Source organism: Alexandromys fortis, unplaced genomic scaffold (genome assembly GCF_014885135.2).
Source record: "Alexandromys fortis isolate MF-2015 unplaced genomic scaffold, M_Fortis_MF-2015_v1.1 scaffold_3, whole genome shotgun sequence".
In the NCBI taxonomy this organism is placed as follows: Eukaryota; Metazoa; Chordata; class Mammalia; order Rodentia; family Cricetidae; genus Alexandromys; species Alexandromys fortis.
Genome location: NW_026067909.1, coordinates 2,471,937 through 2,494,501, shown reverse-complemented (window position 1 = coordinate 2,494,501; position 22,565 = coordinate 2,471,937). Strand labels below are relative to the sequence as shown.

General features: G+C 46.0%; 1 protein-coding gene across 2 annotated transcripts in view; it reads left to right on the top strand.

Annotated features, from left to right (window-relative positions):
- The window catches only part of Dhx32 (DEAH-box helicase 32 (putative)), a 59,107-nt gene that overhangs the window by 11,671 nt on the left and 24,871 nt on the right, over window positions 1–22,565 (top strand). For both annotated transcript variants that reach the window (XM_050136766.1, XM_050136764.1), the window contains exons 2-3: window positions 10,700–11,212; window positions 19,752–19,945. In XM_050136766.1, coding sequence (XP_049992723.1) covers window positions 10,931–11,212; window positions 19,752–19,945 — 476 coding nt within the window. In that variant the 5' untranslated portion in view covers window positions 10,700–10,930. The remainder of the gene's footprint in view (window positions 1–10,699; window positions 11,213–19,751; window positions 19,946–22,565) is intronic.

Sequence of the window (22,565 nt, the reverse complement as noted above, 5' to 3'; positions counted from 1 at the left end):
AACATTCGGACTGAACATTGTATAAATAAATAAATAGAACAGAACATAATAGAATATAGAATATGATGAACGGGCCTGCCAGTGGTCGCACTTGGGAGGCAGAAACAGGGGGATCTCCAAGTTCGAGGTCCACAGAGCAAGTTCAAGACAGCCAGGGCTACTCAGAGCAACCCCAAGGGCGGGGAAGGATATGACTAATGGACTGTGTGCTGAGTTCAGGTTGAAACATGAGCACATGGTTGTGCTGCCCGGAAGCGGTAGTTGGATGTGTGTATCTGTGACTAGAAAAGCCTGCAAGGAAGCCAGGCGTTCAGAACCATTTTCTCATAGTGTCTTTAGTGAGAGAGGGGGATCCAGGACCTGAGGCACATGGATTTTTCAGTGGAGGAGGGCAGCAGTGAGAGACCCTCACAGACTAAAAAAAGGGTGGCCAGAAAGGTAAGCTGACCTGTAAGAAGGGCCCTGAGAGTGCAGGTCTGGCCATTCCCTGAAATCCTTGTGCCTTCCACCCCACCCTGCCCCTGGTCGTTATTAAAATGAGCGCCGAGTGGCTGCAGTTTGTCAACAAGAAAAGCAAGCTGCTTGGCATTTACAGGGCTCAAGGTCTCTATTATTTATGAAAACTGTAACTTCTCAAGTTGATGCCTCAGGTAGGTGGTAGGGTGCCGTACTTGGATGTTTGTTCTATTTCTTCATTACTTGAATAAAAGAGAGAGAGAGAGAGAGAGAGAGAGAGAGAGAGAGAGAGAGAGAGTATAGTAGAACATTGTGGCAAATAACTAATTATAACACGCATGTGCTTGAGGCAGGAGGTAGTGGATAGCCTGGGCTACATAGTGAACCCCTGTCTTCTAAATTAGTAAATGAATGAATTAAAAAGTTTAATAAGATGGCTAAAAGTTCATTTTACTAATTTCAGAGGTAAAATAAATGTCATATTTCTCGGGTAGACTGACAGCGGTACATTCCTTAGATCTTAACTGTACCAGGTCCTACCCATTCACTCCGAAGTAAGCTAGATTAGTATTTTTTTAGTGTGTTATATTGATTCTGGTTTAAGGAGGAGCCCTGAAGCTATTATACAATCAAAAATGATTAAAAATTAATATTGGAAAGCATCTAGTAGTCTGGTTGTGAGAATTTCTAGCAAGACACTTCGCTGTGGGGAGTTTGATATAATAACATTAAGAAGTCTTTCTGACCATGCGCTGTGGTGCACACCTTTAATGCCCACACAGGGGAAGCAGAGGCAAGGGATCTCTGTGAGTTTGAGGCCATCCTAGTCTATGTAGTGAGTTCCAGGGGTATGTAGAGAGACTCTTTATCTCTAAATAAATAAATAAATAAATAAATAAATAAAGTCTAAATCTAAAAAATATTTAAATTATAATGTATGGTTCTTGAAATTTCACTGTAGAGCAGTGAGGTGGCTAAATTTTTTTAATTAATTGTGCAATTGATTATTCAAGCTGCATTTGATATGGAGCAATGTTGAGTAAAGATTTAATGGTTTTCTAGGTGCTTTTCCAAAGGCTGATGGATTTTTTTTACATAATTTTATGTTTATGGGTGTTTGCCTGCATGCATGTCTGGGTGCCTCATGTGCCAAATGCCAAAAGATGGCATTAGCTCCCTCTGGAACAAGGGTTTAAAATGGTTGTGAGCATCCATGTAAGTGCTGGGAATTGAACCTAAGTCCCCTGGAAGAACAGCCAGTGTCCTTAACCACTGATCCATCAGTCTCAAAGATGATCAATTTTGTTTGCTTAAACTCGATGTCAGTGCTTTTGAAGTCTAGAAGTAAGACTTTAAAAATAAATTTTGAATTTTGACTATATCTTTCCCAGAGAGATTTTTAAGTGGCTCCTAGAAACCAAACATAACATTTTGGAGAAGGCAGGCCCTATGAAAACATGGACAAAGAAAGACAGAGCCTCGCTGTGCAACCCCGGCCAGCCTGAACTTCTAGTTTGCCTCAGCTTTGGGCACTGGGACTATAGGCCTGTACCACCACTCCCAGCCGTCTGAAAACCTCACGAACGTGACCCCATTGTGTCACTGGAAATGTTCTGTAGCTGAGAAAGTACTTGTGCTAAGTATTTGACTTGTAGCCCCATGTCTTTCAAATACATAAAGAGGATTTACAAACAAACATCACTCTATTTGCATTAACGATGCATGTATATCTGTGTGTATATGCATGTATGCAATGCAGTAGACCACAGCATACACTTGTGGAAGTCCCAGGCCAACTTTCAGGATTCTGTTCCCTGCTCTCAGATCATCAGGCTTGGAAAAGGAGTGTCTTTCCTCACCCCTTTTAAAAGCACTATCTGACATCTCCGCAGAGTAAAGTATTTCTTCACCCTGCACTGATACAATACAAACTCATTTTCTTTTCTTTTTTGAGGCAGTCTTACTATGTAGTTCTGTCTCTCCTGGAACTTACCGTGTAGATCAGGTTGACCTCAAACTCACAAAGATCTGCCTGCTTCTGCCACCCAGTGCTGAAAGTAAAAGGATGGGCTACTTCACCCAGCCAAGCCCCTGTTCTTTAAGGAAATTGGGAAGTAGAGTGGATGCGTAGCTCAGCAGGCACCATATACTAATCCAGGATCACCTGGGGCCAGACTGCCTTACTTCCCACATCTGCTGTATCACAGCCAAGATGCTAAAAGCAAGATAAATTAAGCAAGCCTCATCTGAAGACTTAAACTTCCTCATTTGAAAAAAAAAAATGGGACTGATAAAGTAAACCCTCGTGGGTTCTTAAGGGTTTAAGTGAAATAATCCATATAAAGTGCATAAGTGTTTAACAGCATCTGGCATCCAGTAAACACGCTGTGACTGCTAATCAGCAGAGTCCTCCTCCTCCTCCTCCTTAGTCCAGCTCCAGGAGGGTGTGACACCATATTCTCCAGCTGTGGTCTGCAGACAGGTGCTGGCCCCCAGCCTTCCGGTCATGTGAGGAGACGGGTGGGTATCTGGACTTCTTCCGTATCAAGGCCACAGTGGGAGAGGCAGTGGGTTCTTTCGCTCTGATACCAGCTTCTAGGCTTGCCACAGGGCAGCACTTTGCATAAAAGTGCCATGATCTCATTCTCCAAAGACTCAGATGGCCTTTTTTTCCCCTCACCTGCCATCCTCATTCCTTCCCTTTCCTGAACATGAGCGTTGTGAGTTGTAAATACATTGATTGTTGCTTCAGCAAATGCTTACTGATCATGCTACCCATGCACATACATCCCTGGGTCTGTTTTCTAAAGGTTGCAAAGGTAACGCTGAAAGCCCCTCTGAGCTCCAGCAAGAGGGAGGTGGGTAAGTGTAGGAGTTGGTGTTTCGGCACACAGTCAGTGTTTGCAGTAGTAGTCCCTCGGCATGCCTCAGATTAAGATTACTGTGCCTTTATCCTGTTGAGTCTTTGATGTTAAAACCCGGTGTTTGACTTGCTGATTAGAATTTCATGGGAAAAAAAATCAAACAAATTTTGGCTTGTAATGACAATATTTCCTAATTTTGAACTCCCCTTCTGCCACTTATACTATGTATTTTTGCAAAGTGACACACTCAGCACTTAATAATTTAAAATCAGGGCCTGAAGAGATGGCTCAGAGGTTAAGAATACTGGCTGCTCTTCGAGAGGACCTGAATTCAATTCCCAGCAGCCACATGGTGGCTCACAACCATCCATAGTGAGATCTGGTGCCGCCTTCTGGCATGCAGGCAGAGCAGTGTATATCTAGTAAATAAATAAATGAATAAGTAAATGAATAAATAAAAATAATTCTAAAATCAAAATGTCAGTTAACCTTAAAAAGCACCAAAGAGGCCTCATGTCCTGCAGGGTTTCCAGCCGAGATTCCTTCTTTGTACAAAAATAAACAAGCATGATAGTCTCATTAGTATGCAGATTTGCCTTTGACTTTAACAAACGGTGATACTGTGTGTATGACAAAGAATTGTTTCAAAAGTGAATTTATGATTTATGATTAGTAAATGTTTGATTTATGTATTGCTTTTACGTATGCTTATAACAAGGATCACATCAGAGTCTGAGGTTATAAAGGCTGATGAGCAGAAAACACTAAGAAGCCCGGTGGAAGACCTGTCTAATCATTTGCTGTTATGTGCGAACACATGAATCATGAGTGATTTACTGCTGTATAGACATCCTGGAGGGCTTTTGCATTGGCTACATACAAAGCTGGACATTATATAAAAGAGTAACTTAAAGAGGTGAGATACTTTATTCCGTAAACCCAATCTTGGGACCAATTGATCCCTCAGACCTATTAGAAAATGATATTAAAGTTTTTTTGTCAAGAAATTTTCCTTAGCAGGGGGCTGGAGAAGTGGCTCAGTGGTTAAGAGCACTTGCTCTTCCGGAGGACTGGGGTTCAACTCCCAGCATCCACATGTTGCTTCACAGCCATTCATAACTTCAGTTGTATGGAATCCAGCTCCCTCCAGGGCACAAGGCACACACATGGTGGATAAACATACATTAAACAAAACACCCATACAATAACATATAGAAAAAGAGAAAGTTCGTTAGTTTGTAGTAATTCTTAGGGTTGTTGCATGAATTGCGTTTACTGGTTTCTCCCGCTGGGCACTCCTGCTTACAGCCACGCCCATTGTACCCTGTGCCTTAACTTAGCCTCTTACTGGCGTCCCCAGAGCTGGATCTCATGAGCCGCTTTAACAAAACCAAAGGCAGGTGATGAAAAGGTAGACAGGGTTAAAGAAAATTGTGTACTATCAAACTTAAGATGAAAATTGCAAGGAAAAGCAGAGAACTTTTAAAAAGTTGGTCTAGAAGCGTCCAAGTTACCCTGCATGTGAGCGGCCTCTGCTCCAGTGTACAGGCCACTGGTGCTGTGGCTCCCCCTCGTTGTTGAAATTGCCCGCCCGGGTTTGCCTCTCTCCTGCATGGACCAGCCTTGCTTTCCTTCTTTTAGTTGCTTGGCAATAAGATGAAGGGTATTCATATGTCATGAACAAAGAATTTCTATTTGGACACCCCCTCAGCTTTGGCTGGGCTGGAGCCCCGGGAGAGAAGCCAGCCTGTATGTTCACACCATCCCAGCATGGGCACCATGCATCAGCCAAGTGTTGGCTGAATGAGTGAGGAGACCTGAAAATGTAGACTCTGAGAATGAGACTGATTGCATTGTTAGAGGTGCATCACATGTTTTAAAGGCGTAAAATTCCTACAGACCACAACACGGATCCTTATTTATTCAGGAACAGTTTGTAATCGAGGTTCCAGATCATAGGGGTTAGCAGTGAAGGACTGAGGCAAAGCTCTGGCAAAAGTCCCAGTGAATTCATGGGTGGCTGGGTAACTCCCTGGTCCGTGGGGCTGTTGCCTGCTCACTGCCAGCCACAGAGGTCTGGGATGTGCTGGAGCAAGGGTAATGCCTGCTGGCTTTTGAATCTCAGGGCAGCCTTCTCGTTTCCAACAGTAACTCCTGAAGAGACCAAGGCAAACCCAACTCTGAATGCTGGACTGGTTAAATCTAAGCACAAGTACACGCTATTAAGTTTATAAATTTGCCCACTTTCCCAGTCCTCCCTTCTGGGGTAGCAAGGGTGTATAGCATGTTGTCCATGAGGAGAACAAAAGTATCACCATAGTGACTTCTTAATGAGGGGATTAGACATTATTCAGCAATGCTAAGGGGTCTGGAACTCTGTAGAGGGATATAGCAAAAAGCAGCTACAGGACATAGGATAGCCTTCAGGGAGGCCAGGGTTGGGCTTCAAGGGTGCAGTGGTCACAGATCCCGGGCATGATGGCCTAAGGAAAAGAAAGGAATAGAATTCTGAGAAATTGTTGGGGACTTGTTGACTGACTTTGTATGGGGAGCTTGGTGTTAGCGCCATTCATCCAGTCAGCAGATAGTTATTGAGTGGCTCTTATGCCAGGCCCCGTTACAGACACAGTGAACAAATCTGACCCAGAGCTCCGCTTCATGGAGCGCGCCTTCTGGTGCACAGCTCCAATGCCAGAGGTACATATGGTGAAAGGAGGTGACTAGGGAATCCTCTACTGAGCTGGCGCTTGGCAAACCTTTGTAAAATAAAGGAGGGAGGTGTTGGTTATCTCAGGAACATTTCAGACCCGGAAGAACAAGGACAGGGCCTGAGACACCGGAAAGGAGCCTATCCAGGGCTGAGGGAGCTGGGGCAGAGTGGCCCAGGCCTCTATCAAACACAGCTTCCGGAGGTCACCGATGCTGTTTCTGGGTTTAGGAGGCACTTCTTTTTCAGTAGTCTTGGATCTCTGTGGTTTATCTGCTGGTATCTGGTGTCCCTTTATGAGTTAAGGTAAAAATATTATACAGGGGCTGTCGAGCTCAGTGGGAAAAAGCATGGTTGCTCACCTCCCACATCTGTTGAAGGATCAAATAGAGGATCTGAGATTAAAAAAACAAAACAAAACAAAAAAACCCAAGGGGGCCTGGCACTGTGACCCAGTGGTCGAGTACTTGTCTGGTATTCATAAAGCTCCTGACTTTAATCCCTAGCCCTGGGAGACAGATCCAAGGAAAACTTCAAATACTTTGAGCACCTGTAGGAGTTAACTGAGATACAGCTGTGCTACATGGCTCTGAGGCCGTGTTGGGAGCTCAGTTTGAGACATGCAAAGTTAGAAGTGCTTCTTCAGTGTCCATGTGGGAAACCATGAGAAGATGTCTGAATACACAAGACTGGAGGCCAGGGAGGCAGGGCGTGAGGGTATAAAGACGGAGACTAGAGAACGCTACCGTGGTAGCGAGGGAAGAGGGCCAGGGACTGTGTGGGGAGAGATGCAGACATAGAAGACTGCAGCTAAGGAACATGGAACGTTGAAACAAGCTAACCCAGGAGAGAGCAAGCCTGCATGCTCTCAGCCTCCATCCTGCTCTTCTGTAGTTCTAGAATTATCTCACCAGACCTCATACATATAAATGACTAAGGCATGGCCTTTTCTCATCTCAGCTTCTGATTCTTGCTCACTAGGGCTGTTACATGCATATGTATTTGTGTGTGTGTGTGTGTGGATACCCAATTACAAGTGTTACAAAGGGCAGCCCTGAGAAGCTACGGCCTACAGTATATATGTGGGATAAGTCTGAAAAGGGCACTTTCACATTCCAATCTCTTATAATAAAATGTTTATTCTGATAACAGTTTTAGTTGAATTTTATTTGAGTGACATATAACCTACCATATTTGCCTGCCTGTTCTCTATTCTTCCCCCTCCCTCCATGTCTGTTTCCCTCCGTCCCTCCCTCCCTTTCTTCCTTCTGAGTACCTTACATGCCAGACTGGCCTAAAATTCGCCAAGTAGCCGAAGATGACCTTGAACTTGTGATTCTCCTTCCTCCATCTCTCCAGTGCTAGGATTATAGATGCTCACTTTATACAGTGCCTGGGCATGAACTGGGGACTTGGCATGCTAGGTAAGCACTCTGTCAACTGAGCTAGAACCCTAGCCTCCATGTTCTTTTTCTTCCCCATGTTAATTTGCTAATGCAGGCCATGGATCACATATCTTTTTAATTACTACTAGGGAAAAAATAGATTCGCATAGCTTAGCACAGATGCAGGGCGAATGAAGGCAGGTATCTGAACGCCACTGAGCCTTAAATTCAGCCACTCCTCTGTCCAAGACAAGCCACACAGTCACAAGAATCACTCTGACTTCTCCAGAGTCTGAGAATTTAATGGCTTGGCTCCTCAGACTTACCAGTTTACACTGAAGCCCTTTGTGGGCCCAAGCTTTCCAAATGTTTTTCAAACAAGCCTGTCTGGTTTCTAAGGGCCGGGGAGGATCGGCTCCCTGGGTGAGTGTGTGGGTGACAGGGTGGCTTGGGTACTGAATCACTGAGACAAGCAGGGCTCCAGGGCAACAGTCTGGCTTTGAATTTTCTCTACTCAAGGGAACATGAGGATAGCGCTCTGCTGTGGTAGCTTAAAATAACAGTGACCCTGAGTTTCAGGGGGAAAGTGTTAGACTGTGGATACATTTTATCTCAAGGCTGCAAGGCATTGCCCAGTGCAGCATCACCTCCTAAAAGTCTTAGGTTGAGCGGGCTACTGAGGGGATTGCTCAGGGATCAGGGCTCAGGCAGCCTCGGGGCACGTTGCCCAGCTCTCTCAGGTTGGAGGGTTTCCTGATTGTTGGCTGCTGTGGCCTGAGCATCCCAGAGAGAGAGAGCCAGCTCCCAAGGGAGTAGTTCCCAGCGTGGGAACCCTGGGAGTGACTCAGCATCGCTCTGCCGCGTTCCTTTCTCACAGCGTGGCCTCTTTCCATTGGCACAGTGGTCATCTGTGGTTCCACCGTAACTGCAGAGTGGGGTGAACACATTGTATAGGAGAGTGTCTAGGTGAGCCTTGGGTCTAAAAGAGCATGCTCAGATGTGTCTATTCCCTGAGGGTTAGTAGTGGTCACTCCTTTGGTCATGTTCAAATGCCAATTTTTAAGGGGATAAGAAATAGTTTATCCAAAGCCAAGTGTGAGTAGCGAACCAGGAACAACAGACTTAGGTTGCCCTGAATGATATGTTCCTCAGAACAAAAGAAAGTCAGGTAAGTGCATCTACCAAACACGTGGGTGATGACATCAGGTGGACCGGAGCAGAACCAGGGACTCTGCTACAGGCTCCAGATGCCAGCTGATAACATCCTTGGCTCTGGGTTCCATGGAAGCCAGGGGTCTGTTCAGGAGTGTTGACAGTGCGTTCCAGGCTTCCTTGTTTCTCTTAAGCAGATATGGCCAGATATGGTGGCTAGTAACGAATGTCTATCGAGAGGACTAAAGGCGGAATAAGATGAGTTTGCCTACCCAAACCATTCTATCTCTCCAGATCATGAACCAGCCTTCAGGATCTTCAACACGCATGTGGCCCACGCTTTGTGAGCTACTGATTACACTCAAGGGTGTGCCATAAATGAACAGGAATGTATTCAGAAAAGATGATAGCTGTGTTATGCTTATTCATTTTATTTTATTTTAATTAAAATTTTTTTACAAAAGTGTTTGTCTCCATGTTTGTTTATGTATGCAGTTTCTAAGGAGGCCAGAAGAGGGCATCAGAACCCCTGGAACTGAAGTTAGAGATGGTTGTTAGCTACCTTGTGGGTGCTAGAAATCAATCCCAGGTCCTCTGAAAGGTAGTCAGTGTTTTAACTGCTGAGCTCTCTCTCCAGTCTCTTATGCTTCCTTAAAAAAGTAAACTTGGTAAGAAATAGTCCCTAAGGCAATCAGGGATGTGGTATAATAGCAGCTTAATTTAAAATATTACAAGGGTGAATGAGAACTCCGACATGTAATTCTAATTAGAGCAAAAGAAAATGTGAGCCTAAGACTGAACCTTAGCTTCTTCAGCAGGGCCTGCTTCCTAGACCTGCTGATGTCAGAGTTTGCCTGCCAGGTGGCTCAAGCTGCCATGTTTCCTGCAGCGGTCTGGGGTGTCATCTCATGCTGTGGGCACCGTGAAGGGTCCTGAGGAGAGGCCACACTGAACTTTTGTGTTTGCGTTATGCAATATTGTGATTCTGTTTTAGTTGGGAAGCAGGATGCAGTTTTCAGAACCCTACTGAGATAGAGGCAGGAAGTCCAGCGCACCCCCCACCCAATTATGCTCTGTCCTGTGTGTGTGTGTGTGCCGAGTGTCTGGTGCCCAGCAGATCCTTCTTGAGTGACTGCTCCCAGGCACCTGCTGGCGCAGAGCTTTTCCTCTTCCTCATGAAGGAGGGGCCAGCCCTGGGAGCCGCTGGAGGCTAGCTTGGGAGGCAGTAGTTCAGGTAGCACAGACCTGAAAAGGAATAAGTGCAAGGTTACCTTCGGTCCTGCATTGCGACTGGTTCTTTTTAACTTGAGTTTTCCATGCTTGTTTGTTTGTTTTGTTTTAAATTTCCACCTGGCTGATATGAGAAGGGACTTTCCCTAACATCACCAATTATTTATTTCCTCATTAATCTCTAATAATTGGAGAAGGAAGAGATGCGATGTCTTCCTTGACGTGTAATGAATGTTCTTGGTGTAAACCTTACCTTTCCGTAGGTAAACTCTCTTTGTTTAGATTAGAAGTTATTTTTTATTATTTTGGCTCTCGCCTGTTAGGCTTCGCACCCAGCAATCTCCAGAAATATTCTGGAGCCTTCTAATTTAATTAAACAAAGGCCTTCTTAGCAAAAAATGGGAAAAAAAGAATAAATTCTCTTTCCTCACTGACATTTCTAAACTGGCATGAGCAGGCCTTTGCTCCCAAGGCATGCTGGGTAGTAGACTTTCTGGTAGTCAGTGTTTGGGGACCTCTCTCTCGAGACCGGCAGAACTCTCCCATTTATAAAGTCCCCGCGCCTCTTTGTAGGGGGATTAGGTGACCACGTGACTGATTAGCCTCACAATTCCGACCAGCCTCCCTGTTGCTTTCCATTCACAGCCACGGTGCCGCAGAGGCCTGAACAGAGGTCAGGGAGAGAGCACCAGGCTCAGGGAGGCTCATTTTCCAAAGCAGCTCTGAACCACTGTTGAGAGCCAGCCTGAATTCTTCCCGGTGGGAAGCAGGCAGCAGCCAGGACAGACAGTAACCACTCCACAGAAAAGGCCGACTGTTTGCTTTGAGTATGTTTGTGTTTTCTGTTTTTAGCTTCTTATTTGTCACCAGATTTTACACTCATCTCCCGTGTGTTTGTTTTTCAGCGTGGTTTATTGAAAGCCATGTAACAGACCAAGAGCCTTGAAGTGAGCCGGCGCAGAGGGTAACCCAGCAACGAGGGACTCGGGTTTGAGGAATTAACTTGCTGAAATCCCGAGCTGGGGCTGAGAGCCTGGCTGAGTGTGTGAGTGGGCCTCACGTCCTGGCTGCCATGGGCTGCTGACGGGGGAACTGGACTGTGGAATGTGACCGGCCTGAGCTTGCTGCAGGAAGAAATGGATGAAGACGAACTGGAGCATCCGAACTCCTCCCTAGAAAAACGCTATTTTCCCGAGTCCCTAGACTCCAGTGATGGGGACGAGGAAGGGGTCCTGGCCTGCGAGGATCTGGAGCTGAACCCTTTTGACGGCTTGCCGTATTCATCACGATATTATAAACTGTTGAAAGAGAGAGAAGAACTTCCAATATGGAAAGAAAAGTACTCCTTCATGGAGTGTCTGCTGCAAAACCAGGTTGTGGTCGTGTCAGGAGACACCAAGTGTGGCAAGAGCTCTCAGGTGAGGAGCCACCAGCGAGGCCTGTGGCCTTGAGGGTTGGCGTGCGTAAAAATGTTGCAAGCAGACAAAAAGAGCATTAGCAGCCTGGGTGCTGTATACCAGCCTTGGTTATTACGTAACGGAAACCGTGTGGAGTGTGCCTAGATTATCCTGGAATAATAATTCAGATGATCTCATTTGTAGATGCGGTCTTAGAAGATGAAGTATGCGTTAAAGCCCTCCACGTTTCAGAGGATTACCCGTAATGTTTGTTTGCGTGCCAGTGGGTATAATCAAACGCCTGACTCTTCTTGCTTTTTTCCTCCTGTAAAGGTTTTTCCATTATTTTAATTTTATGTTTATGAGTGTTTGACCTACGTGTAAGTCTGCACCATGTGTGTGCCAGGTACCCAAGGACACCAGAAGAGGGTGCCAGATCCCCTAGAACTGGAATTAAAGACAATTGTAAGCCATCATGTGAGTGCTTCAAACTAAACCCAGGCCCTCTGAACAGCCAGTACTCTTAACTGCCGAGCCGTCTCTCAGCCTGTGTGGCTTGTCTTACGTGTGAAGCTGGCTGAGCTCAGAAACCAAATGCACAGTGAATCATTTTCCTCTTATATTTTGTTTATTCATTTTGGAAAAAAGTTCTCATGTAACCCAGGCTGGCCTTGAATGTCTGATTCTCCTGCTTCTACCTGACAGTGCTGGGATCATGATTATGAGCAAGAGTACCCAGCAGAAATCCTCATTTGTTTTGCAGTTAGAAATACCAGAATGGCCAAATGGTATCGAGGTCTGGGCCTATCGAGAGAGGAAAGAGTTAGGGCTGTTAAAGGACGAATGTAGTAGCTAGGAGTGTGGCTTGGTTGCACAGCACTTGCCAAAAATGTCTGAACCCCAGATTCGATTTCTAGCGTGCTCAGATGATAAATTTAGGAATACAGATGTTTCCAGTGTCGGTGTGAGCCAAGGAGGATTTGTGAATTGGGCAGAAGGTAGTGCTTTGTTGTGAGTATAACTGTGTTGGGGGGTGGGTCCGGAGGTCCAAAGAGAGAGTTACTGAATACTTCCTGTCCACTTTGTTATGTTTGAACTTCAACTTCTGACTCGAGAGAGGTCGGTGTTTTACATTGTAGATTCTTACAATGAGACCCTTAGAGTAGACCACAGAGATTATCTGGTAGAAAGCACAGTGGTTTTTCAGACGACAGACCTGTGGCCTGGAAGCCCTTGGCAGTGTGCTGGCTCAGGTTGCAGAGTCTCCTAGGCTGGTTGAAGAGAACACGCAGACGGCGGCTGCCTCCTCCAAGTCACCTTAACTGTACTGTGGAGAGAGGAGGGCTGGGCAGTGATGGTTCAGATCTGACTTTTCACTTCCAGTGGCAAGAGCTTCTTTTAAATGGCTTTTTATTCACTCTGGTGACTTATTTTTATTTCAGTTTACTTTATTACAAGAACTAAATGAAATCTTTTCTGGGTTTTGTGGACAATTGGATTTTTTTATTTTAAAATTTATCTTTTCCAAATCTTATTTTTATGTTTATTGTGTTTACTTCAGATTGATAAAGTTTCAGAAATAGTACAGATGTTTTCCACAGCTGTCTTCAGAGTCTCCAGAGATATTGTCTTACCATTTTGAATCAGCATCCCCCCACTTCCACACATGAACACACACGTTTTTGTTCCAAAATTTTTAAAGATTTAGTGTGTGTGTGTGTGTGTGTGTGTGTGTGTGTGTGTGTGTGAGGAAGAGAGAGACAGAGAGCGAGAGAGAGACTCTCTATGTAGTCCTGGCTGTCTTCACTCACTACGAAGACCATGCTGACCTTGAGCTCACAGATCCATCTGCCTCTGCCTCTTGAGTACAGGAATTAAAGTTGTGCACTACTGTATTTTTATTAGTGTGTGTGTGTGTGTGTGTGTGTGTGAGTGAAGATGTGCCGTGTGTATACCCTCGGAGGCCAAAAGAGAGCTGAAGTTCTAGGTGGTTGTAAGCTGCCCCATGTGAGTGTGGGAAGCTCTGATTCTGTGAAAGCAGCAAGCTGTCTTTACCCCGAGCCATCTCTCTGGCCCCTATTCTGCACCTTTTAAGAATAAATTGAGGCATGATGGCACACGTGTTTAATCCCAGCACTTAGGAGGCAGAGGCAGATGGATCTTTCATTTTAGGGCAAGCCTGGTCTACATAGTGAGTTCCAAGACAGCCAAGGATACATAGACAGACCATGTCTAAAAGAAAGCATAAAAGTTAGCAATGCCAGGCATGATGCATGCCTATAATCCAAGTACTTGAAAGGCTCGGGGAGGAGGATGAGCAGTTACAGGCCAGCATGGGAACAGAACAAGACTCTCGAAGGAAGGGAGGCAGCATGAGGTCCTCTTCTCACAGTAACAACATTAGCATCAGAAAAGAGAGTATAACGCTTTTTCCTGATTCCTGGATATTCATATCTATTAGCTGGGATGTCATAAAAACATTAAATCATCCTCCAACCAAATGGAATCCAGAATTATGCTGTATCTCATTGTCATTTAAAACTAATCTAAAACAGCTTCTCCTCGGTCCTTCACGACTTTGGCATTTTCAGGGCACAGTGAGTTCTGTCGACTTCGATGGTATCTGAGGTGTCCTCGGGTTGGTTCAAGCTCTGCCTGTGGCAGGACGACTGCAGGTGTCTCCCTGGGAGTGCTGCACTGGTGCTTCCTCAGCATGCTGTCTGAGGCAGGCTGCTGGTGCTGTGATCTCTTGGAGAGGTGGCACCTGCTGGTTCTCAGCTGTCAAGTTGTTGTTTCTCCTTATGGTTTCATAGACCGTGTGGAGTTTGCACTTTGTCAGACATTAGCCCACAGTGTCAGCCTGCTTTACTGTGGGATAGTCACCTTGCACTGATGGCAGCCTAGCAGTGGTCCCCCGTAATTCTGAGATACCTGGTGACAGCTAGCAGTGGTCCTAATTCTGCCTTTGCATTGCCTGCATGACATTCTTGAAGAGTCAGCTCTTGATTTATTACTTTATTGCTTTGTCTTTGAGGCAGAGTCTCTCTATGAAGTCCTGGCTGCCCTGGAACTTGATACGCAGATCAGGCTGACCTCAAACTCACAGAGATCTTCCTGCTTCCCAGTGGCTGGGATTAAAGACAAGTACCATCGGGGGCTGGAGAGATGGCTCAGCGGTTAAGAGCATTGCCTGCTCTTCCAAAGGTCCTGAGTTCAATTCCCAGCAACCACATGGTGGCTCACAACCATCTGTAATGAGGTCTGGTGCCCTCTTCTGGCCTGCAAGCATACACAGAGAAAGAATATTGTATACATAATAAATAATAAATATTTAAAAAAAAAAGACAAGTACCATCATGCCCAGGTTTACTAGTTAAAAATGTTTATATTATTTTTGGTTTTTTTTTTGAGACTAGGTCTTGTTCTGTAGCCCATGCCAACCTTAAACTTTCCCAATAATCCTCCATCCTCAACCTCCGAAGTGTTGGGGTTGTAGGTGTGAGCTACCTCACCTGGGTTAGCTTTCTATTCTTAATAATTTATTTATTCCACTCTTTATGTTAGCATAGACCCATTTCTCCTCTGTGTGATGTCATTCACTAATAAACCTATTGTGTTGTTCAGTTTGTCCCAATATGGGCAGTCAGAGCGACAACTGTCCTTGTCATTCACCTGCCTCGTTCTGGAGTACTTTATTGCTCGCACAGTCAGCTGTCCCAGGCTCCTGTAGCAATTCTCTGTGCCAGCCTAGGAAACAGCCATTCTTCTTAAGGATCCCTGGTTTCTTTAGCAGATAACTGCATTTAGAAACAGAGCTGGGCAGCAGATGTGCCTGTTGCCGTTGGCCTCTTGTGTTTTTGCCTCTTCCTACTGCGAAGGAAGTATGATTTCCCTGTGTCCGCCAGTTCTTCCGCCTGCATAGCTCCATGTTTCGTCCCACCTCTGTCTTCCTGTCTGTTTCTCCCTCTGTGCACCTCTGTGTATTTCCGTTCGCTCATCTTTTACATTCATCTGCCTATGTCAGGGTGCATTTATACCGCTGGGCTCTAAAAGCAGCTCTGGTCTCTGTCGCCTTCCTGCTTTCCGTAGCATCCTTCTCTCGGCAGCACAGCCCCCATTACTTCCGTCTCCTTGTTCCGTCTCACAAGACTTGTCATTTCAGGCTTGCTGCCCCATGTCTTCCTTTAGAATTTGTGATTATTAAGAGCAAGAATCGCTATGTATGCTGTAAATGTTGTCAAAGTTGTTATATATAGCTGGGCATGTGGTTTCTTTCGCTGCTTTGAAGATTAGTTTCTTTGAGATAGCACCTCAGAGTAGCCCTGTGTAGCCAGCCAAGAATGACCTTGAGCTTCCCCTCCAGCCTCACCTCCTGAAGGTTGGGACAGCACGGGTTTCAACTTCTTAATCATTTTAGTAAGCTGTGGTTTTGTTCTGTTGAGGACGAAGGCAATGCTTTTCTTGTTTAGAGAAGCCAAATTGTATACAAATAGAAATGGGTCTATTCGTTTGTTTTTGGTTTTGTTTTTTTTTTTTTTAAATTCTGAAAGTAGCTTCTTTTGTTTCCAAGACACTTTTCTTATCCCCCACAGTTTTAAGTCTTTCAAAGAAAAGCCTATATTTAGGGCCAAAGTCCCTCAAACACCTTCTCTTTCTGCTATAGACGTCACCAGGGCTGTGTAACAACTGCCCTAGGGAAGAGAAAGACAGTTCGCATTCGTTCCTTTCCTTGGAGGAGACTTTTCTGTCACTGTTCGGTGAGGCATTTCTAGAGCTACTGAGTATGCCTCGTCCTCCAGCTTTTGCCCTGATCTCCCAAGAGTCAGGTGGGTCAGAGACATTAAGCACAAAACAGCTAAGATTTTGTTTAAGTCTCCGGTGGCGTTGGATGTCTCTTGTCACGGCTGGGCATCTTTGTCCACAGTTCTGCAGATAGGTTTGACCTATGCTCACCCAAAGCCAAACATGCAGGGATGCAGGACTCGAAACTCACCAGCACCCTCCATGGTAAAGTACTCTGACTTAGTGGTTGACCTAGGGCAGAGCTGCTTTGGGAGTCAGCTCCTGGCCCCTCTGCAGGGGTCTTGTGGGACAGATTCCTATCTTCACGTGGATTGCTACTATCTTTAGGATCCTTTCTCCTTGGGAGGTCTGCGCTTATCTTGGTACTGAAGGGACTTCGAGGCTCTATGAAAGAGGAGTCACCTGCACAGGCTAAGGATATCAGCAAGAGCTTGGGAACCTGGGGGCCACAAAGTGTTCTGTCCCACAAAGGCCTTCCTTCATTTTCCCCTGTTGATGAGGAGCTGTCTGGTGAGCTGTGGACAGCCCCACACCAGCACCACTCTTGTGGATGTTGTCTGGCCAGCTTGGCGGCAATGAGGCTGCACCCAATGCTGCTGCTCTAGGTTCTGATCTGGATTTGGCTGATGGAGTCTCGTAGGAAATCTGTGTAGCTTACCTTAAGTCTCCCAGAATCCCACAGCCTGAGCTCTTTTGTGTGTGCTATGCTGTCAAGCATGGGGGGACGGGAACATTTTTGCTTCACCTCTTGAATATGCACCTGTAATAGAAATCCACAAAACCCATAGAATTGGGGTTAGCTACCCACCTCGTTGCGCTCATGGCAGGAGATAGACATATTGCTGCCTACCATGACCTTGCTTCCCCCCCCCCCAGGAGTCCCTGAATCAGGGGAGGCTATGGGCAGAGGAGAAACGTGCCACATCGTGAGTACTTTTATGGAATGGGCATGTCTGACAGTTCTAGAACGTGGATTGAGAAAATATGGTGATTTGATAGATGGTTCTGAGTGACTGATCCCCAGCTGGTGGGAATTTCTAGACTGAGTCCAGGAACATGGGTGTTGTCCACTCCCAAACTCCAGACGAGCTGCTTTGTACATAGGGTCTTGTCTTCCGTGTGGTAAAGGAGCAGTTTCCTATTTATTTTTTTCACTGTACTGCCCAGCTTTTCCAAGTGCTTACTGTCATTGCTGTCACGAAGTGTCTCAGAATTCAGGTTCCAGCAGGCTGTGGAAAGATGTAGCTCTCTGCATGCCTGTGACTCCCAACTTGGCTCCTAGCCTACCCTCAGTAGGCTGATGGGGGAAGATCTTCCAAAGAGAAACCGTAGCAAAGACCGAGACCTTTCTGTCCAGCAGGTGATTGTAGGATGACTGGAGCAAGGGTCCTCTCAGGACTATGAAAAGCCCCTGCCCGGTGGTGAGCATTGCCGGGAGGAATGACAGATTCAAGCAAGGAACCTTAACTACAGAAGTCGGCAGTGTTCCCCACAGCACACACAGCACCCCAAAGCTTTCTCGGGGGGAGCGCCTTCTGCCCCTTCAAGTTACTGAGTGCCCAGATTTGTGGCTCTTTCTGACTCCTGCCTTTTCAGCAGTACTTGACATTTGCCAAGGCTTAGACTTCAGTGCTCCTGGTTCACCTAGAGCAGTGGTTCTCAACCTTCCTAACACTGTGACCCTTTAATATAGTCCCTCATGTTATAGTGACCCCCATCCATAAAATTATTTTCATTGCTACTTCATAGCTGTAATTTTGCTACTGTTATGAATCGTAATATAAACATCTGTGTTTTCCAGTGGTCTTAGGACACCCCTGTGAGAGGGTCTTTCCACCCCCAAAGGAGTCACGGCCCACTGGTTGAGAACCGCTGGCCTAGAGCATTGGGGTGAGGGTGGGAATTCTAACACCACCCCTCCCTTTTCTGTTCAGAGAGAGAAGTGTACTATTATCATATGCATATAGAATGGACACGTCTTCCAGGCTCTGTAATTAGTAAACATCTCTCTTCTGAGCCGAGCAAGGGTGTTCTTCCTGCTTTTATCTGATCTGCAGAAGGCTCCTTCCCAGTCCCAAGGCTGTGGCCTCCTGAGGGTCCATCAGCTCTGAAACTCCAGGACCACCCTCCCTGCCTCAGAATCCTAGCTTGTTTTTCAGTGGCCATTGGGAGCCACATTTTATGTCTTCTGGACATCAGTCACCATGACAGTGACCATCTTCCCGACTTTCCCAGAAGTTTCTTCCCTCCCTGCTTCATGCCTGGCTCCCACGCTGCTCCGAAGCTTCGTTCATGCGTCTTACTTTCCTTGCTCAGCTGCTGTTCGTGTTCATTACACATTACCCCAGGGCTTTAGTGAGGACTCATGGACTGCCTGTTTCTTTCCTGAGCATCCGTTGTCCTTTGTGATAAGTGACCTCCGTTTAGCCCCTTGGTGCTTACCCTCCAGCCTGGGCTCCTTCACTTTCTCCATTATTACGATGTCCTTTTACATCCCAGCACCATCCACCTGTCCCCACATCCCCATTGCCTCCGAGCCCCGAGAGAGCAGGGGCCCAAATTCTTGGTCACCAGAGTCTCACAGTGTTCAAATATATATGCGTTAGCCCCACAGTGTGTCAGGTCCTTTCTTGAATATTAAGCCACAAGTGTGGATTTTTCAGTCTGTTGGTAGACAAAAGATTCAAAATGTTATTTTATTCAGTTTATATGAGTCCTATTGGAGGTCTTGGCTGGGGACCCATGGTAGAAGACGCTGGCAAGAGAAGTCAAATCTAAAGGGAAGGCTTTGACAAGGATGAGAATGATCTGTTAGGTGCATTAGTTACCTTCCCGTGCTGTGACTAAACACCTGGTGAGTGCAGCTTAAGGAGGGAAGGGTTAGCCTGGGGGTGGTAGCAGAATAACCAGGTGGTGATGGTGCACGTCTTTAATCCTAGCACTTGGGAGGCAGAGACAGGCAGATCTCTGTGAGTTTGAGGCCAGCCTGGTCTACAAGAGCTAGTTCCAGGACAGCTAGGGCTACACAGAGAAACCTTGTCTTGAAAAACAAAACAAAACAAACAAACAAACAAAAAAAACAAAAAAACAGTTTAGCTTTCATTGGTAGAACCATGTTAAGCAGGCTCATTTGGATATTGTTATGATTGTTTAAATTTAAATATAAATCCTTTAACTTGGGGTTGCTCTTTCTCATCTAAATACTATTTAATATTATATTCTTTAAAACATAATAGCTAACACCAGAAGTTGTATTTTTGATGGGACCCTCTTACTACCTGAAAAAATAATTTGCTTCTGCATGCGTCAGTTGGTGTAAACTGGGGCTGGAGAGCCTGCTCACCAGGTAAGAATGCTTGCCGCACTTGCAGAGGACCTGGATTCTGTTCCCAGCAGCATCTGTAACTCCAGTTCTCAATGATCCAGCGCCCTCTTCAGGCCTCTGTGGGCACTGCATGCGTGTGGTACCACATACGTGAGCCAAATACACGTATAAAACAAATAAATCCCTAAAAGAAATTAAGGGGCATTTTTTTTTTCTTGTCCTAAACTGACTTCTAAAATCAGGGAGTCAAAACTTGCTGGTTTCCGATTTCCTGGAAACACCTGCATACTCCTCATTTACTAGTGGTTAGAGTGCAGGGTGATGGATTGCTCACGCTGGTAGTTAAGCGCTATGAGAAAGAGCGGCTTCTCTGTGTTTTGAGTTTGTCATTCCTAGCAGGGGCTGACCCGGTGCCATTTTCTTCTGTCAAAGGTTCCTCAGTGGTGCGCTGAATACTGCCTTTCCATCCACTACCAGCACGGGGGCGTGATATGCACACAGGTCCACAAGCAGACGGTGGTGCAGCTGGCCCTGCGGGTTGCCGACGAAATGGATGTTAATATCGGTCACGAAGTTGGCTATGTGATCCCTTTTGAAAACTGCTGCACCAGTGAAACGATCCTGAGGTTTGTATGTCGCCGCCTCGTCCCCATCTAGGCGCCCCTTCGAGGGCTTGGGTTCTGCGGTCCTCACGGAACATTGCCCTTGCCATCCGCTGCCAAGCACCCACGGTGTAATAACTGCCCTCTCCAGCCTGACCCACACCTGTTGTTTTCCCTCCCTGCTCTCCTCAGTAGTCATTGTCTAAACTTTCGTGATTACAGCCCTCGGGGGAAAATTACAGCTTGTTAGGTTCACCCAAGACCTTCCATCTTGTACTTAGAGATGTGTCTCCTGGTGGGTCCATCACCATTGGCCGTGTGTCGGCCACGTGGATCCCTGTGGCTCTGCATGATACCTATGTTTCCACACCTCTGTACCTTCTCCTGGCTTGTCTGCATCTCTTCTGGGATTGGCCAGTCCTTCCTAGTCCTCAGGACTCCGTGCCTGACCTTGTAGAGATAGGCGTTAGAGGCTCTTGGTGGGCTTCTGTGACACCCACCCTCAGCCTCCACATGGCATTTGGGATCTGTTTTTCTAGTTATACTTTGAAGTCTTAGGGGTTCCAAGGCGCCTTCTCTGAGTTGCAATTAGTTGTGTTATCAGATGTTTATGCTTAGCTTTTTTTTAAACAGAGTCTTCCGAGGGCTTGATAACATAGAAAGAGAAATGCAAAAGGGAAAATATGAAGCGGGAGAATTGGAACCATAACTGCTTAAGGGCCAAGGGTTCCCTGCCAGTTGTATCGCACCCTCACAGACAATGACAGTCAGTGCCAGTGTCTGCCCCGCACTTGCAGGGAGTGGCCAAAGCTGCTTGCAGCCAGAGGTGAAAGCTTAGTGGACTTCAGGTGCCCTGGACGCTGTCTTCCCCTGTAGGATCTCAAGAGATCAGAATACACTGGTCTCAGGGCCAGAGTGTCTCCATATCCATAACCCATTCGTGTGGCATGCCAGTGGGTGGCACTCCTCTTGAATAGTGCTGCTGCAGAATTACAGGGCAGGGGAAGCTTTCTGCACACTGCTATCCTGTGTCTGATATGCTTGCCCCATAGAGGAGTCCCTAACTTGATGGTGGGAGAAGGGAGTACTGCCCTGGCCCAATCTTAGAGGCCATCCAGAAGGCCACCAAGTGTCAAGTCATAGGGGATGTTTAGGCCAGTAACGCTTTGACTTAAATAAAGTTCTTGAAGCTATTACCTTTGTAAAAATTAACACTAAACAAAGCCATTGAATGTATTCATTTTCATTAATTTATGCCCCAGCAATGCTTAAACACGCATGGGCAGCCTGTTTATGGCGGTTCTCCAGTTGTTCCTATCCTGGGCAGTCCTAGATGCTTGTGTTATTGTCATACCAGGGTTCCACAGTCTTCCTTTATGCTGTCTAGCCAGCATTTTGTGGGCCTTCTTCGCCTTATCCCATACATTGGATGTCTATGGGTTTATAAATTACTATATACAGGGTACATACAGAAGAAAGATACCCCTTCCCTGCCTCTTAGGAACTTACGAGCTAGTTGAAGACTGGTTAAACAGGGTGAAAGAAACAGCAGGAAGGATGAGGAGTGCCTAAGCCTAGCATTTTCTTTACTGTATTTGGCTTAGGAGGGGTGGTGAGAAAAGCTCACTATGTAGCCAAGGCTGGCCCGAATCTCTTAGTCCCCCCAGTCTAGGAACTAGATGTGTGTACCACCATGCTGCTTTTCTTTTTCACTCTTTTTTATGAACTATCTGTTGTAATTGAATAATGGCTCCAACTAAATTCTGTAGTCATGGTTTGTGTTTTTATATCTTTAATGCCATCTAGACTTAGAAAGCCTTTAGAAAGAACTCTTAGATGTAAGTTTTTATGTTAATGAATGCATAATTACAGTTTTTAATTATTATTGAGAAAGTCACAAAGGTACATATCTGTGAACACAGTAAGAATGTAGCAGAGAATCCCTTTAGACAGCTGCTGTGTTTGGGCTTGGCTCCCATGGGATTGTTTTAAGCACTGGATCCTGTCTGGCAGAGGAAGGAGTGAGTTTCTGTGTTCACGTGTTTACTTTCTGAGTGGGAGCCTGGGGTTGGGTAAGCCATGGCTCATGTGGATGGAATGTTCTGGCTACTGTAGGCTCAGCTCTGCTGCCACTGGGCCGCCTGTCCTTTCCTTACTGCATCCTCACTGTAAAGCCTTGTTAGCAGGACAGGACACAGGGCTTCCCTTCCATGAAGCTCCTCCTAAACCAGCTAAGTCTGAGCCTCAGGGCGGCCCAAGGATCAAGAAGCCCCCACAGCCTAGGAGGCTGCATGGCTTTACAGCCGGTGTCTCCTGCTTTCTGTGGGGGACTCTGTTTAAGTTCCCTCCCAGAGCTGTCTGTATTCGGTCTCCTTATCCATAACACCGATGGCTGTTCAGGGGGTGTTGTAAATGGCCGAATAGATAGGACTGGAGCATAGTGTAGGTGGTGGCTATTTTATGTTTATAATCAAATTTGTAATTATATCCTAAGAATCATTACCAGAACCAGTTCATTCATTTTCCTAGCAAGGTATGCTAGCTATGATTCTGAGTGCCCTCAGATTGAATGGTGATCGAAACCGCAGATTTTTTTTTTTTAATTTGGTTTTTCGAGATAGGGTTTCTCTGTGTAAGAGTCCTA